General features: G+C 41.7%; 1 protein-coding gene across 1 annotated transcript in view; it reads right to left on the bottom strand.

Annotated features, from left to right (window-relative positions):
* The window catches only part of hs6st1b (heparan sulfate 6-O-sulfotransferase 1b), a 100,599-nt gene extending 90,172 nt beyond the window's left edge, over positions 1-10,427 (bottom strand). Inside the window, exon 1 of the mRNA XM_064949529.1 lies at positions 9,570-10,427. Within this exon, the coding sequence (XP_064805601.1) occupies positions 9,570-10,087 (518 nt within the window). The 5' untranslated portion in view covers positions 10,088-10,427. The remainder of the gene's footprint in view (positions 1-9,569) is intronic.
* Between the last annotated feature and the right edge of the window lie 6,638 nt (positions 10,428-17,065).

The raw sequence follows: 17,065 nt of genomic DNA, 5'->3' as shown, positions 1-17,065 counted from the left end.
CACACTGTCCTTCATCTTGAATAAAAGGCTATTGAATAACTGTTCTATTAAGAGAACGGTAGAATATTTCTATTTAAAGAATGTTTAGGGTGTCTGAATTTGCATCAATTAAAACAAGATGATCAGTCAATTAGATTCCCTCCTGAGGATGGGACCCAAATTCTCACCAGCAATCAGTCTATTCTAGGTTCCCAACTAATATATATTTTCTGAATTGTGGTACATTCTCCAAAACCACTGACTAATAATATGATCTGAGAGGGGGGGGGGGTATACAGTGTCCTTTAATAGATTAAATAGACCACATTAAGTTCCAAGCAAAGCTACAGCGCCAAATGCAGAACAATGGCGTCACTGTGAGGAAGGCGAGCTGCTATTGAGGCAGATCTCGATAAGTAACACTCAACACCAACGTTGACTGGCAGTCTGGGCTGCTGGACTAGAAGACGACGTGTCCTGTTCACATTGTCAGATTGTTTTCCATTTCATTATAATTAGGCCCAATTTGGAAATGCACAGTGCAGTCAAGATAAGCAAAAATGTTTCAGCGAACTGGTCCCTTTCAGTGTGCAGGTAGTGTAGGTCAACTCCTCAAACTGAAATACTGGAGGTATTGACTTGCAATTCCTAGGGGGGGACGACGACGACTTATCTTTCGTGCTGCGGGGAGGTGGGGGGGTATTGTACAATCGTTTGAATTCATTTGGAAAGACATACTGTACATCACATATCAGCAAAATACTGTAGAATTGATAGGCATATATGACCTCTCCTGACCAGTTGCGACCTGTCATTCAGGGCAGGTGGGCCAGAGCCCCAAATGTTTTGACCCCCACATTTTTAGCAAAAAATACATGTCACATATCAGTTTGCAAACAATGTAAAAAAATATATATCATTCAGTTAATAAAGTTGCATACACACAGTCTCTTGTTGTTTTCTTGAGTAAGGCAGCTCAAAAATGCAGGCTTTTTAGCCTAGCTCGGTGCCTACTGTAGTGGTGGGGGAGCCAGCAGAAAATAGGAGCATAGCGCCGTGATTGGCTCAGGTGTTCCGTCACTCATGGGGATAATACGTCATCGGCAATTTGAAGTCCTTTGTAAGGGTAGACATCCCTTTGGGTCCTGCCATAGAGTTATATTACAAGTGCCCTTGGAAGAATGCTCAAGGTCATTAGCCACAGATAACGTGATTTAACGTAATTTTATATGTACAGTGTCTTTGAATGGACTGTGCCAAAGTCTAAGCCAGCAGTCATTATGAATCAAGTCAACAAATCTACTGGCAAATCCTTTTTAATCCTTGTCATATGAAGAGAAATTATTGATAAAACGTATTGGTGCTCATCAGCCATTGGACAAAGATTACACAAGTTGGAAATTGCAAATTCAACAATGAGTTGTTTGGAAGGAATCAGTGGCTAACACCAAGCAGTGCAAAGCAACCACTAACGTTAGCCTGCTATTCAATCAAGATCTCTCGCTCTCGAGAATGCCAGACTTTGATGACAAAATGTGCCCACAAAAAAATATCTTGTATGCTGTTGCATAAATGTAATATGCAATATTACATGCAAGATATGTATACTGTAGCTAAGAAAGTAATACTAAGTATGTTGAGTAGTAAGCTGTTCGTAACCCATGTGCGTCACCCTAATAATTGTCTCGTTTCATCGAGGCGGTATTGTAAACATTGTTCGTGGCCGGTGTGCTTGTTTGCCAACTTTTGTTGTACAGCTTTGACAGCTCTACCGACAGTAGTGATGGCACTTTGCTTGCAGGTGCAAATTCAGCACACACACACACACACATTCCATAATAGAATTGTGCTATTTGACGTGTCATATTAAAAGCTTATTTAACGCATTAAATTGTGTTATGACGTGTATCTTTGACACGCAAAGACCCAAACAGTTTTCAATATGCCTCAACCTAATAACTGTCTATTCTCACCTCTTACATTTTGCCTACTGTTCTAACTTGGTGGTGCACATGTAGGCTATAACCTGTTTAAGAGAAATGTAACCATTGAATATTGTAAGAGCTTTCATTGCCTGTTTATATACCCCCTTTATTTATCCTATGGTTCTGACTTGTACAAGGAGTACACTATGAGAATGGCCCATGTTCTGAATTCTGTCGCTGTACATTTCAAAAGTGCTGAACAAATATTTTGTTGCATGCTCATTAATGTCTTAAATCGAAATTACAGATTGCCTCTTATCCGCTTGTCTTTCCCTTACGCCATAGTTTGTACATCTCCATTGTCAGTGGAAACCACATTTGTATTAAGCAAGTCAGCCATATCAGCTATGTTTTTTTAAAGGCAGTAAATGAGGCTGAATGAACTGCCAGGCAAGGCTCCGCTGATAGCCAGGTGTAGCAGTGGTAAGGTGTTGGGACTGCTGTTGGGACTCTGCAGTTAGGGCCTACATAAAGCTGTCCCAACAGTTTGTGGGCCCCGCTTGTCACCGTTATCATGCAAATAATGTATTGTTTAGTGTTGTGGCTTTTCTGGCATGCATCCCACATTTTTTGGTTTGTTTGCCCCACCAAGATTTACATGCTAAAATCACTACTGCTCCTGACAGTCCCTCACAAATAGACACAGCTGTTCCAGACAAAACACATTACAGAATGTGAGAGTAACTGTCTACACAAGGTCACATGCCCACAAACTGACGCAAGCAGAAGTGTTGTTGACATGACACACCTTGAAAAAAAGATCTGCCTTCATTCTTCAGCGACTCTACAATCATGCAAGCTGATTAGAACTGGGCCTATTTCTGCTTGAGGCAGCAAGGATGTTAGGAAAGCATAATATGGAAGAGGCAGACATGGGTGTTACGAACATACTCATGTGACACACACAGGGTGATGGTCTGTGCATCGGTTAGTTTGAGGCACTTGTTGGCTCGTAACACCTCATTCACTGGAGCTATTATCGCCACGATAGTGATGAAGCTTGACTTCTGGGAAGAAAGAAAAACACCATTACTTTTGAGGGAAGTACTTTTGATATTTCATTGGAGTACGCTGAAAAATCCCCAGAGGTTTTGCTGCGAGAACACTCAAACTTGCTTTCTTTTCTTGCATTTCCTACCTTCAAATCCCTGAAGGTCCAATGCAACTGTTTCCCCTCAATATCAAATCATTTCTAGGCAACAATGAAGTACCTTATTGAAATAGTTTTCCATTAAATTGACCAAAGCCATTCAAAAAAGAACAAGCAAGAATTTTGCTAAGACTGTCTGGGAGTGGTCTGAGTGCAGGATCTAATTGGAGGAGCCTAACGGGAGGGATATGTAACCTGAAAACTAGCTTTTACTGGTCTATAAAGCCTAGTGATGTCACCAAGCAAAACAAAACTCCACCCATGCAAAACCTGCTGATTAGAAAGTCCTCTGTGGATTGTATTTTCAACCAGACACTATCAGGAAATAACAGACACTGGGTGCAGACACCTACCTAATATTGAGTTGCAACTCCGAGAGCCACTTTCAAAACTGCAAAAATGGTAACCAGGGTGATTAGTGCTCAAAAGGACAAACAGGTTTGGAATGCCCAGTACGACATGATGAGAACTCATCTTGACTTTTAAATATGCATCATTTAAATGACTGATGGCTGTCGCTCTCATCAGATATTGATTACATTTAAAAAATCCAGAAGTGCTCCATTGGGATGTATTTGCAAACACAACTATCTTCCCCTGGCATTCTCATGCTTACTTCACATTACCACACGTGATTATGTCAGACTGCAATTTATTGTGAATGTAACACGTTCATTATCACATAGACGTCACGCGTAGGCTACAATAAAAAAAATATGAGCAGCTGGAAAGGCCGTAATCAGATTTTTCAAAAGTGGTGCATTCAATCCATGTTGTTAAAAACAGAGAGGGGAAGGCTACTTGTTGACATGGATCTATCAGTCAGAGCTGGAGGTTGTGATGCGCTGTAAAAGTAAGGAGGCTTGCTGGCAGCAGAGCCAGATTACACCCGCGCTTCAGGACATAATTGATGTGCTTAGCCAGCGATGTACAGCATTAGGCCAGTTGATCTCATTTTTCTAACCCCTTCTCTCACAGTGATTGGACATAACCATCCACCAAATGCCCATTTCCATCAGCATGTGGTGGACCATCCGTGATGGTAGGCCATTGGGACCTTTCCGTGTCTTTTGGTCCACTCACAATCCAGGGCTGTTTTCAGGGTGGTTGGAAAAAGGAGGGATATAGTCGTTATCAAAATGTTTCCCTGATACAGGCACATCGGAGAATAGAAGGACAACAGCCAGTGGTATTCCGCGCTCAAATAAGGGAACGAGGCGAATCACTGACAATTAGTGGTCAACGGTACAGATGAAAACACCCTCAGGAAATAGAGCTCCAAAATGTGTGTAAACACACAACTAATTTCTAACCATATTAATGTCTGAATGTTAAAAACAAAACCAAAAAAACAGTAAACCATATATTCAACCTCAGATGCTGGCCATGTTTGCCATGACAAAATACAACTGTGTCAAAGAACAACAAAATGCATTATTATTTACCAGCCATGCAAATGTAACAAAATGTCAGGAGACCTCGAAATCAGAACTACTAACACTGGCCATGGAAACACTGACGGTGCCCATTTGATTGACAGAAGGATTTTTCCAGATATGCAACATTCATGAGGCATGCATTTTCAAAGATGACCCTATTGTGCATGCATAGGCAGGGTAGCCTAGTGGTTAGAGCGTTGGACGAGAAACCGGAAGGTTGCAAGTTCAAACCCCTGAGCTGACAAGGTACAAATCTGTCGTTCTGCCCCTGAACAGGCAGTTAACCCACTGTTTCTAGGCCGTCATTGAAAATAAGAATTTGTTCTTAACTGGTAAAATAAAAAAGGTAAAATAAAAAATCTATAGAACCATGAATTGTACTCACAAAATGTATGCATGCATGCATCACTAAGTCACATGGGATAAAATGCTGGCTAAATTGCATACATATACACACAAAAGTATGTGGACACCTGCTTGTTGAACAGCTCATTCCAAAATCATGGGCATTAATATGTAGTTGGTCCCCCCTCTGCTGCCATAACAGCCTCTGCTCTTCTGGGAAGGCTCTCCACTAGATGGTGGAACATTGCTGCGGGGACTTGCTTTCATTCAGCCACAAGAGCATTTGTGAGATGTGGGCACAGATGTATGGCAATTATGCCTGAATTCATGCCAAAGTTGCTCGATGGAGTTGAGGTCGGGACTCTGTGCAGGCCAGTCATGTTTTTTTCCACAGCGATCTTGACAAAGCATTTCTGTTTGGACCTCGACTTGTGCACGGGGGCATTATCATGCTGAAACAGGAAAGGGTCTTCTCCAAACTTGCAAGCACAGAATCTTCTAAAAATGTAATTCTATGCTGTAGCATGACTTCACTGAAACTAAGGGGCCTAGCCCGAACCATGAAAAACAGCCCCAGATCATTATACCTCCTCCACCAAACTTTATAGCTGACACTATGCATTGGGGCAGGTAGCGTTCTCTTCGCATCCGCCAAACCTAGATTCGTCCATCGGACTGCCAGATGGTGAAGCGTGATTCATCACTCCAGAGAACGCGTTTCCACTGCGCCAGAGTCCAATGGCGGCCAGCTTTACGCCACTCCAGTCGACATAGCACATGTTGATCTTAGGCTTGTGTGCGGCTGCTCTGCCATGGAAACCCAGTTCATGAAGCTCCCAGCAAACAGTTTATTTGGCTTCCAGGCAGTTTGGAACTCAGTAGTGATTTTTTTTTAAGCTTGTGTGACCTACCACTTTGCGGCTGAGCCGTTGCTGCTCCTAGACGTTTCCACTTCGCAATAACAGCAATTACAGTTGACCGGGGAAGCTCCAGCAGTTCAAGGCTTTTTCTTTATTTTCCTATATTATAGAATAATAGTTAATACATCAAAACTATGAAATAACACATATGGAATCATGTTGTAACCACAGAAGTGATAAACAAATCAAAATCTACTTTACATTTGAGATTCTTCAAAGTAGTCACCATTTGCCTTAACATCTTTGCACATTTTTGGCACTCTCAACCAGCTTCACCTGGAATGCTTTTCCAACCGTCTTGAAGGAGTTCCCAGATATGCTGAGTACTTGTTGGTTGCCTTTCCTTCCCAAACCATCTCAAAATGGGTTGAGGTCAGGTGATTGTGGAGGCCAGGTTATCTGATGCAGCACTCCACCACTCTCCTCCTTGGTAAAATAGCCCTTACACAGCCTGGAGGTGTGTTTTGGGTCATTGTCCTGTTGAAAAAGAAACGATAGTGGGACTAAGCGCAAACCAGATAGCATTCTGCAGCGATACGCCATCCTATAGTAGCCATGCTGGTTAAGTGTGCCTCATTCTAAATAAATCACAGTGTCACCAGCAAAGCACCCCCACAACATCACACCTCCTCCATGCTTTATGGTGGGAACCACACATGCGGAGATCATCGGTCTCACAAAGACACACCGATCTAATGTCCATTGCCCGTGTTTCTTGGCCTAAGCAAGTCTCTTCTTCTTATTGGTGTCCTTTAGTAGTGGTTTCTTTTCTTAGTAGTGGTTTCATTCAACCATAAAAGGCCTGATTCACACAGTCTCCTCTGAACAGTTGATGTTGAGATGGGTCTATAACTTGAACTCTGAAGCATTTATTTGGACTCTAATGAATGTATCCTCTGCACCAGAGGTAACTCTGGGTCTTCTTGTGGCAGTCCTCCTGATAACCAGTTTCATCATAGCGCTTGATGGTTTCTGCGACTGCACTTGAAGAAACGTTCAAAGTTGTTGAAATGTTCAGTATGGACTGACCTTCATGTCTTAAATTAATTGGCTGTCATTTCTCTTTGCTTATTTGAGCTGTTCTTGCTATAATATGGACTTGGTATTTTACCAAATAGGGCCATCTTCTGTATACCACCCTCACCTTGTAACAACACAACTGATAAGCGCATTAAGAAATTCCACAAATGATCTTTTAACAAGGTGTAACGGATGTGAAATAGCTAGCTAGTTAGCGGTGGTGCGCGCTAAATAGCGTTTCAATCTGTGACGTCACTTGCTCTGAGACCTTGAAGTAGTGGTTCCCCTTGCTCTGCAAGGGCCGCAGCTTTTGTGGAGCGATGGGTAACGATGCTTCATGGGTGTCAGTTGATGATGTGTGCAGAGGGTCCCTGGTTCGCGCCCGGGTATGGGTGAGGGGACGGTTTAAAGTTATACTGTTATAAAGACACACCTGTTAATTGAAATGCATCCCAGGTGGTTGAGCTGGTTGAGAGAATGCCAAGAGTGTGCAAAGCTGTCAAGGCAACGGGTGGTGATTTGAAGAATCTCAAATATATTTAGATTTGTTTAACACTTTTGTTTCTACAGGATTCCATGTGTTATTTCATAGTTGTCTTCACTATTATTCTACAACATAGAAAATAGTAAAAATAAATAAAAACCCTTGAATGAGTAGGCGTGTACACATTTTTGACTGGTACTGTACATACACATACAGTAGCCAATGTATTTAGGTACATCATCCCATCCACAAAAATGGCTTGCTATATAAAGCAGGCAGACATGCAGCAAGTTACTGTTGTTGGATTGAACGTCAGGATGGGCAAAACAAGTGACCTCATCAACTTTGAGCATGGTATCATCGTCAGTGCCAGGCGCGCAGGTTTCAGTATCTCAGAAACGGCCGGCCTCCCGGGCTTTTCACACGCGACAGCATCTAGGGTTTACAGAGACTGGTGCAACAAACAAAAATAAACACCCAGTCAGCAGCAGCCCTGTAGGCAAAAACAGCTTTTTGATGATAGAGGTCAAAGGAGAACAGCAAGAATGATGCAAGCTAACAGGCGGGCCACAAACAGACAAATAATAGCATTTTGGAACGCACAACTTGTCGGTCCTTGTCACGGATGGGCAATTGCAGCAGACGACCACACCGGGTTACACTCCTATCAGCTAAAAACAAGAAGCTGCTGCTCAAGTGGGCAGGCGAATACCAACACTGCACAATTGAGGAGAGGAAAAAAATTACCTGGTCTGACAAAATCCTGGATCCTGTTGCATCATGCTGATGTCAGAGTCAGGAATTGGCATAAGCATCTCGAGTCCATGGCCCCACCCTGTCTGGTGTCAACTGTGTAATGGTGTGGGGAATGTTTCCCTGGCACACATTAGGTTCCTTGATACTAACTAAGCGACATTTGAATGCCACAGCATATGGACATAGAATCCATGCCCCAAAGAATTCAAGCTGTTCTGAAGGCAAAGAGGTGACTGGCCAGGGTACTAGATGTGTGTACCTAATAAACTGGCCACTGAGTGAGTAAATTGCAGCCCAACCTTCATAATTTAGTACGATTTGATGGTATTGATGATTTGTTTGTCAAATGTTCAGCCCCAATGTGGAACTCGGTTCATCAGGCCAATAAAAGCCAGCACTGGGACTGACTATTAAAACTGATAAGGGTATGAGTAAAACGAAGATGGCCCTGGACCAGTGGTGAGCGGCACACTGCATCTAGGCCTATATACCTTAACCTAGAAGCATAGTGATAGGTGAAACTACTCAATGGCGTGATCCCCAGCTAGGGAGCACACGAGATTGTTGAAACATCCCCCGGTTTATATAATGTGGGATTGTGACAGATGGAGTGACGCAATGTCTTATTCTGATTTGAAGTGGAGAAGACTGCAATCAGTATGATGTCACACTGACAGGACGTAATGCAGTGCTGATGCTGTTTGATAGAACTTGTCAAGTGTTAAGCTCCTGGTTTATTATGGTGCCATCCCATGGAGCCCTGGACTCAGCTAGGGAAACCCCCTACTGCCCAAATTAATAGGAAGATTTCCACAGAGGAGCTCTGTCATCTCGGTTGTCAAAATAGCATTGGATGTTGCTAGAGCGCAAATAACAAAGCCCTGCGAAGTTTCCAATGCAGGCCTGTACAACACCTCTCAACACGAAGGTGGAATCTGGTATTTATGAAGCATGAGGAGGACCCCGACCAGACGTCATCATGCGTGTGAATTCGTGGTATTGTGCAGCACTCTATGCAAAACAATGGTTTGAAATCAAGTGAATTGATGACGTAGTTAATCATTTTGTTGTATAGTGGGCTAAATAACGTGGATGCCTGGTCAAGTAGCATGTCATGTCAAAATAGGTGGTGGTCAAAGTGTACTTGCTATTCCTGAGGACCCCGATGTGAACATATCCCCAGGTGTGATATTGCAAATACAGAACATGAATCCATAGCATCAGAGATGTTGTTAAACGTAGTAATTTTACACTTTTAGGGGCAGATAATGTTGACCCCGCACGCTGGGTTGAGGGGGACCCGGGGGCAACAGCATAGACTACGGATGTGTGGCTCTTTATTCTAATATGCGCCTCATGGACGAATAACGTTACCATTAAGTAGGGTTATTTTCCTAATGCGACATCGCCTACTATGTTACAATGCCCGGAAGAGAAGCACAACTGAGGAGAGTTAAGACAAATATAAATGTCAAAACATTCCGCACATACCTCAGTTTTTTAGATTTATTTTCTCTCTTGTTGAGCACTCCAGGAACGCAGTTTGTGAGTTCGGTCCAATCCGCATGTAACCCGCAACTCCAGCCAGTGGAGAACCTCGAAAACAGCCAGGTCTCCTTTCTGTTGGGACGGTAGCATGTACACTTTTTCTGCCCTGGTCTGCAATCACACGGGACTTCTAGTCTAACATTTTGCACCAGATGCCTGCCAAAAGTGGTTCCGCCAGTTTTCTGTATGTGAAGAAACACGATCACATCTTCACCCTTGATCTCGAAATCAACGGTGCGTTCCAAGTCCCTGACAGGGAAGTAGTACTTTTTCACATAATGGGGATCCGGAGTGGGGAAAATATCCATGTTGTCCTCGGCGAGGTACCCCTGCGGAGACCCGAAGTTCATCACCCCAGGAGCCACGTACTGATATAGAATCAGCATGAAGAAGACGGATCCGACGACGATAAACAAAAATTTGCTGGTCCTCTCAACCATGTTCCCTCCAGTGCCGTTCATTTGTTACCATCTCCCAGATAACCGAAATGGGGGTACTTGGTACCTGAGCGTTGCGCTTTTCGTTTGTCCCTCCATAGACAGTGGGTTTGAGCTCGTCAGAGGACCGCGAAGCAATGAGAGGTCGGGCATGGATACATTGTATTGCTCCCGCTTTCACCTAGCAAAACTCAATCCGAGTTGGCAAAAATCCAAAACTGTAGATGACAATCGACTTTGAACCCTACACCAATAGTCACAGCACTCTCGGCTCGCATTTAACAAAGTAAGCAGAGTTCGAGGTGTCTTCCCTCTCTGCACCGTGTTTCTGTTCCTCTTGGACCAGCATGCACAGCGACACCCACTTCTCAACACACATTTGCACATATTCACGTAGGCTACATTTAACACACACGCGAGAAAAGAAAAGCTACGGATAGGCCTACACATTTAGTTATTGGTTTGAATTACAACGCCCACAGTGGAATTATTTGTCTACAAAACATTTATGAGATGAATAATTCTGAGATTAATAAACAACATATTTTAGGCCATATGGTATATACAATGTGTTTTATAATGCGAGACTCATTTATCCCAAGGATACAATCAAAATATGTAAATATAATTGACAAAACAAGCATTTGTACGTCTAATATCAGTGAAACAATTTATAGTGAACAACAGCAGTGGTGTAAAGTATTAAAGTAAAAATACTTTAAAAAAATATACAGTAAGTCGTTTTGGGGTTTATCTGTACTTTACTATTTACATTTGTGACAACTTTTACTTTAACTTCACTACATTCCTAAAGAAAATAAGGTACTGTACTTTATACTCCATACTATTTCTTTGACACCCAAAAGTACCTGTTACATATTGAATGCTTAGTAGGATAGAAACATTTTAAAATTCACACACTTATCAAGAGAACATCCCTGGTCATCTCTACTGCCTCTAATCTGGCAAACTCACTAAACACACATTCTTCATTTATAAATGATATCTGAGTGTTGGAGAGTGCGGCTGGCAATCCATAAATAAAATAAAAACAAGAAAATTGTGCCATCTAGTTTGATTAGCATAAGGATTTTTTATTTATTATTTATACTTTTATTTTACTTAGTATTTTACTGGGTAACTTTAATTTTTACTTAAGTCATTTTCTATTAAGGTGTCTACTTTGGTACTTTTTCCACCACTGGAAAGTATTTAGTGGGGGCATTTATGGCCAAATTTCATGGCTTTGCATGAATGGATATATCTTGTATACTTTTATCCCCAAAATTGCCCCTTCAGTTTCAACAGGCATGGTGCCTCTGGTGGAAAATGTTGTTCTTACTACAATGCAATCATTTCCCCCTGAAATTATAGTATCACACATAATCAAATGTCATGTTAGCAATAATCAAAATATTTTTTATATAATGACTTCAGATAATGATTGAACCAAAATGTGAATAATGATTATCATTACAGTAGGAGCATCTTAACCAGAAGATCAAACTTTGGAAATGTCTGGTATGTAAGGCTGTGTTTACAAAGGCAGACCAATTCTGATATTATTTTTACTAATTGGTATTTTGGCCAATCACATCAGATCTTTTCACATCAGATATTTTTCAGAGCTGATCTGATTGGTCAAAATACCAATTACTGACAAAAATATCAGAATTGGGCTGTCTGTCTAAATGCAGCCAAGGTTTTTTACTGGAGTGGATTTGGCTTTGTTTACACAGTCAGCCCAATTCTTCACTAATTGCATCTTTTGACCAATCAGATCAGCTCTTTTGCCAATAAATGGGAAAAGAGCAGAATTAGGTTGCCTGTGTAAACACAGCCTTAGTAGGGGTCAACTGCTTTTACCTCAAAGACATTTAAAACAGCATTTTGCTCACACAATATTTTACATAGCCCTGGCCGTCAGAATGATGCAGTTCTTATGAAACAAGAATGTAACACATCTATACATAGTGTGTAGATTGTCCAGAATAGGCCTATAGTATTCGTACGTATATATATAATTCAAATGCAAAGTGCTACATATTATTGATGTGATATGGATTACATTTGTTCTAGAGGTGAAAGCATGATTGACGCTACATTTGTTCAAATGTAGGTACTCTAGTTGTGATTATGGTATGGGTATGTAGCCTATAGAAAAGTTAATGGTTATACTCACATCCTTAAAAACGTAGGTGCTGGGCTAATAAAGAATACCAGTAAAGAACAGGAAGGCCCTCACACTGTTTACTCTCCTCCCAAATTCACTGCTTGTCAACAATTCGATCCGAACCGGATCTTTGTCAGTTAAATAACGGGAATGTAGCCTATCATAGAAAATAAATATATATAATTTTGGCCCAGATATATGGCATAATGATACCTGTTATCTTACCCAGCTGGTTTGTGTGTACACTACTTGAAATGGCTATGCATCAGACACTTAATCAAACCATGATCATTTTCTTCTATGTAGGCAGTTTTTGTTTTACCATATTCTAAACGCAGGCCTTTCTGCAGACCATGAACCATAGAGACGAGGCAGGTGGCAGACCGCATGTAGCATGATCACATCAGTGCCATGACAATATGCAACACACTCATCCATCAGGGAAATCAGCTGAAATCTCCAACATAATCTCTGTGATGGAGTGCTGCTGCTCCATTAGGAACATGCACTTTCTCTTCTGTACCGACGCTGAAAGAGCACTTGTGTGGAGGCATCGATTCATGCTTTCACCCCATTTGTTTAACTGTCACCAGTGGGAAGCTTGACCCTGATCCCTTTTAACACACACAGTGATGGTTATTTGGCGGCTTGAAACGCACTAAGAGGTGGCATTATAGCTCTTCTCATGTTGAAGAATGCAAATAAATGATGTTTATACAATGATGCCTTCATATGTCGTGCCTGAACCCAGCGCCTATTTGTTCCCAGAACGGCGGCCCACACATTCACACTTATCATTTATTATCAGATTGTGTTTCGCCGCATGTGTAATTGAACTATGCAAATCTATTGGTGCATATCTGGATTGCATTATGTGTAAGAGGATGCCATGTACCTCACTGTGCTGCAGTATTACAACTCTTCCAGAGCCATACATGCATATGTGTCTGAACTCCTGACCTTTATGCAAATGTGATATCTTACAACTCTTTGGTGCAGGGAGAGCCTCAAGTACAGTTTTTTTTAAATCATTTTGTGTGTTAGTAGTTGAATGTCACAGGTCAATATCAAACCTCATTTGCCCTGATCTATGACTTCTCGGATAATTTGGGTACTTTTCTCACAATCTATGGCTGCTTAAGTGATCATTTTAATAATAGCCTGCCGAAAATGAATTGTTCACCTCAAGTAGCCTATTCGGAAAGTGGCATTGCACTGTATCCATGGATACATGTAAGAATATACATGAAATAGACCATATTCAAGGACAATTAACAAATAGAATGAATAAATACCAACCTGACTGAAAAAATACCATCATTAAAATATAAAAGTTATGTGACGAGCAGATTCATGCAGGTTCATATCTTCCAAGAGGAGTTATATCGATTTTGAACACTACATGAGGTTTTATAATCTGGAGAAAGGAAATAGCTGTTAATTGAAAGACCAGGCCCAGTGTGAAACTGGACTGACTAATATCCTGGGATCACTTCCCTATCTCCAATGTGCAAATTGAATTTCTTGACTGCTGGGAAACTTTCCTTTTTAGACTGTGATATTTAAAGTTTCTTTAAAGGGCAAGCATAAGAGTAGACTAGCGTAAGAGTGAGAATTGGAGTTGATGATCATTGATGATCATTGATTAGTAGCCTAATGCCTGGCATGTGTCTATAAATTCCTGTGCGTTACGTGAACTGATTTAGATGCTGGTTGCTTACAGATAACAAAATCACATTTTATATAGCTCATGTTGCCTCTGTCTAGTCTTTCATTATATTCCCCAAACCCTCCAAACAGCAAACTACACTATGGTATTCATTAGAACGGAATCAAACAGTATTTCATTATTTACCCAGTAGCATATAAACCTGTGTCTGTGTTGGTCTGTGAGGTAGGCTGTCACAGTGAGTGTAGCAGTGAGAAGGCAGATAAGAATAGTATGTTTTTTCTGCCCACGGTGAGAGGGCTTTCATTTTTAAAGGGAGAATAAACTGGCGCCAAAAAAGAATAAACAAGTCAGAGCACTCACCTAACCCAGGCCTCAGTAATGCCTGATAGAAATTAGCACGAGCAGCATGATAGAGACACAGGTTGACTCCCCCTCACAGTCAGGCAGATCCTTCAGTTTTTAGGGCAAAGTAGGCCTACTTCTGGAAACAGACATTTTACTCGTTTGGCTTAATTGAATCTCTATCAAACACAGCTAGCCATGGAATTTTCTTTTTTCTTTTAAATGAACACGTTGATTGTACTCTGTAAATGTATATAAATAAAAGCCAAGATTTGACTACTAAACACATCCTTCACTGATAATGAGTAGGTCAGTCAGTTGAAATACTGCATACAAACAGAAGCTTATTGCTAATGAATGACCATTGGTGCAAATGACCTCGTCGCACAGAACTGTCCTCAGTTAGTGCATTGGTGGACTGTTTTGACAATAACCTTAGCTATTTGCCTGTAGGGATTGAAGGCAGTGGAGCATGTTAGCTAGTGGCTTAAGTTCCTATAATGTGCAAGGACAAAGCACTCAGCCTAGCCTTCTCCAACCCCTCTGTAATTGCATTTAATTAGTTCTCTTGTTGACCAAAGGTCTATAGTCAGCTTCCTCGAGGGAGAAGAGACGTACAATAAATCAAGGAAAGGGGTATAAAAAAGGCTCCCAAACTGCACTGGAAGGGCATGGAGCAATACCTCATAATATGTGGTGTCCAGTTGTTTGGGAAGGATTTAAGGTACTACTGTTGCAGATTTTAACACACTCACATAGCCCAGGTTCTAGAACCTCACATGCACATAGCCCAGGTTTTAGATCCTCACATGCACATAGCCCAGGTTCTAGAACCTCACATGAACAGGTTCTAGAACCTCACATGCACATAGCCCATGTTCTAGAACCTCACATGCACATAGCCCAGGTTCTAGAACCTAACATGCACATAGCTCAGGTTCTAGAAATGCACATGCACATAGCCCAAGTTCTAGAATCTCACAAGCACATAGCCCAGGTTCTAGAACATCACATGCACATAGCCCAGGTTCTAGAACATCACATTCACACAGCCCAGGTTCTAGCACCTCACATGCACATAGCCCAGGTTCTAGAATTTCACATGCACATAGCCCAGGTTCTAGAATTTCACATGCACATAGCCCAGGTTCTAGAACCTGGGCTATGTGGTTGTGTGCCTGAATGTGTGTCTGAATGTGTGTGTGTGTGAATGTGTGTGTGTGTGTGTGTGTGTGTGTGTGTGTGTGTGTGTGTGTGTGTGTGTGTGTGTGTGTGTGTGTGTGTGTGTGTGTGTGTGTGTGTGTGGGTGTGTGTGTTTGTGTGTTTGTGTGTGTGTGTGTGTGTGTGTTTGTGTGTGGGTGTGTGTGTGTGTGTTTGTGTGTGGGGGTGTGTGTTTGTGTGTGCATGGCTGCCTCTGAAACATACAGTATAACACCTACCCACCATGTGACTTAATTCCCAAACTGTGACTGTGCCTGTATGGGGACACTTTTCCACTTACGAAGGCATATCCCATAATCGACAGACCATCTTGATTGGGAACGAGTTGTTTGCACCTCCGAACTGTATACTTACTGTTATTAACTGTATACATGACCGCAAGCTTTGTAGGGCTAACACACACTTAGAAACCAGAAGAGGCTGGTGGGAGGAGCTATAGGAGGATGGGTTCATTGTAATGGCGGGAATGGAATAGATGGAATGGTATAAAACACACCATACATTTGGAAACCACATTTGACTCCGTTCCATGTATTCTATTCCAGCCATAACAATGAGCCTGTCCTCATATCTCCTCCCACCAGCCTTTTTGCATTTTGGGGCCACTTGTACACAGCTCACACAGAATGGAACGTTTTATAAAAGCCAACTAGCTACAGTATGTGTAACAGGGTCGATGTGTCCTAATTAGAATAATTACGGTAGTCATGTGAAATCTGTATGCTTTCCTATTGGTACGTTTGAATGAATCTATTGTATGCTCTGATTGGTAGCAGGAGTAACCTGCTGGAGAGGGAATCTGGAGAGGGAAACATACAGACAGAGATGCTGCTGCCTTCAAGAACCACACCTGCTTTTCCTGTTTGAACAAAACTTCAGCTACAGTTGACAATCTTCGGGGCGGCAGGGTAGCCTAGTGGTTAGAGCGTTGGACTAGTAACCAGAAGGTTGCGAGTTCAAACCCCCGAGCAGACAAGGTACAAATCTGTCGTTGTGCCCCTGAACATGCAGTTAACCCACTGTTCCCAGGCCGTCATTGAAAATAAGACTTTGTTCTTAACTGACTTGCCTGGTTAAATAAAGGTAAAATAAAATAAAATAAATTCTGGATTGGTAAGAGCAAATACTTAATTGTGTTACACACACCTGATTCATGAACAGTCACCTAATAGGGAATAGTTTGCATTTCCTGCAATATTCAGAAGGTTTGAGGCCACATCATAAAAGCTAGGTGAGAAATGCCTGACTGGAGTTTGGTAGCATTAAAGCGTGGCAGTGCTAATCAGCATTTTAATCAGTATGTTAAGCCACTCAGTGAAGGTCTTATTTCAACATAATTCCATCCAATTCCACTGTCGCAGACCGGTATAGCCACAAGACTATCATATGACTATCATATCATATCATATCATACTATCATATGACCTAAAGAACTGTGATATCCTATGTTTCTCTGAGTTGTGTCTGAACAAGGACATGGATAATATACAGTTGAAGTCCGAAGTTTACATACACCGTAGCCAAATACATTTCAACTCAGTTTTTACAATTCCTGACATTTAATCTGAGTAAAAATGTTCTAGGTCAGTTGGGA

Source organism: Oncorhynchus masou, chromosome 30, assembly GCF_036934945.1.
Source record: "Oncorhynchus masou masou isolate Uvic2021 chromosome 30, UVic_Omas_1.1, whole genome shotgun sequence".
Lineage (NCBI taxonomy): Eukaryota > Metazoa > Chordata > Actinopteri > Salmoniformes > Salmonidae > Oncorhynchus > Oncorhynchus masou.
Note: the sequence above shows the minus strand (reverse complement) of the source record. Positions and strands in the feature narration are given on the sequence as shown.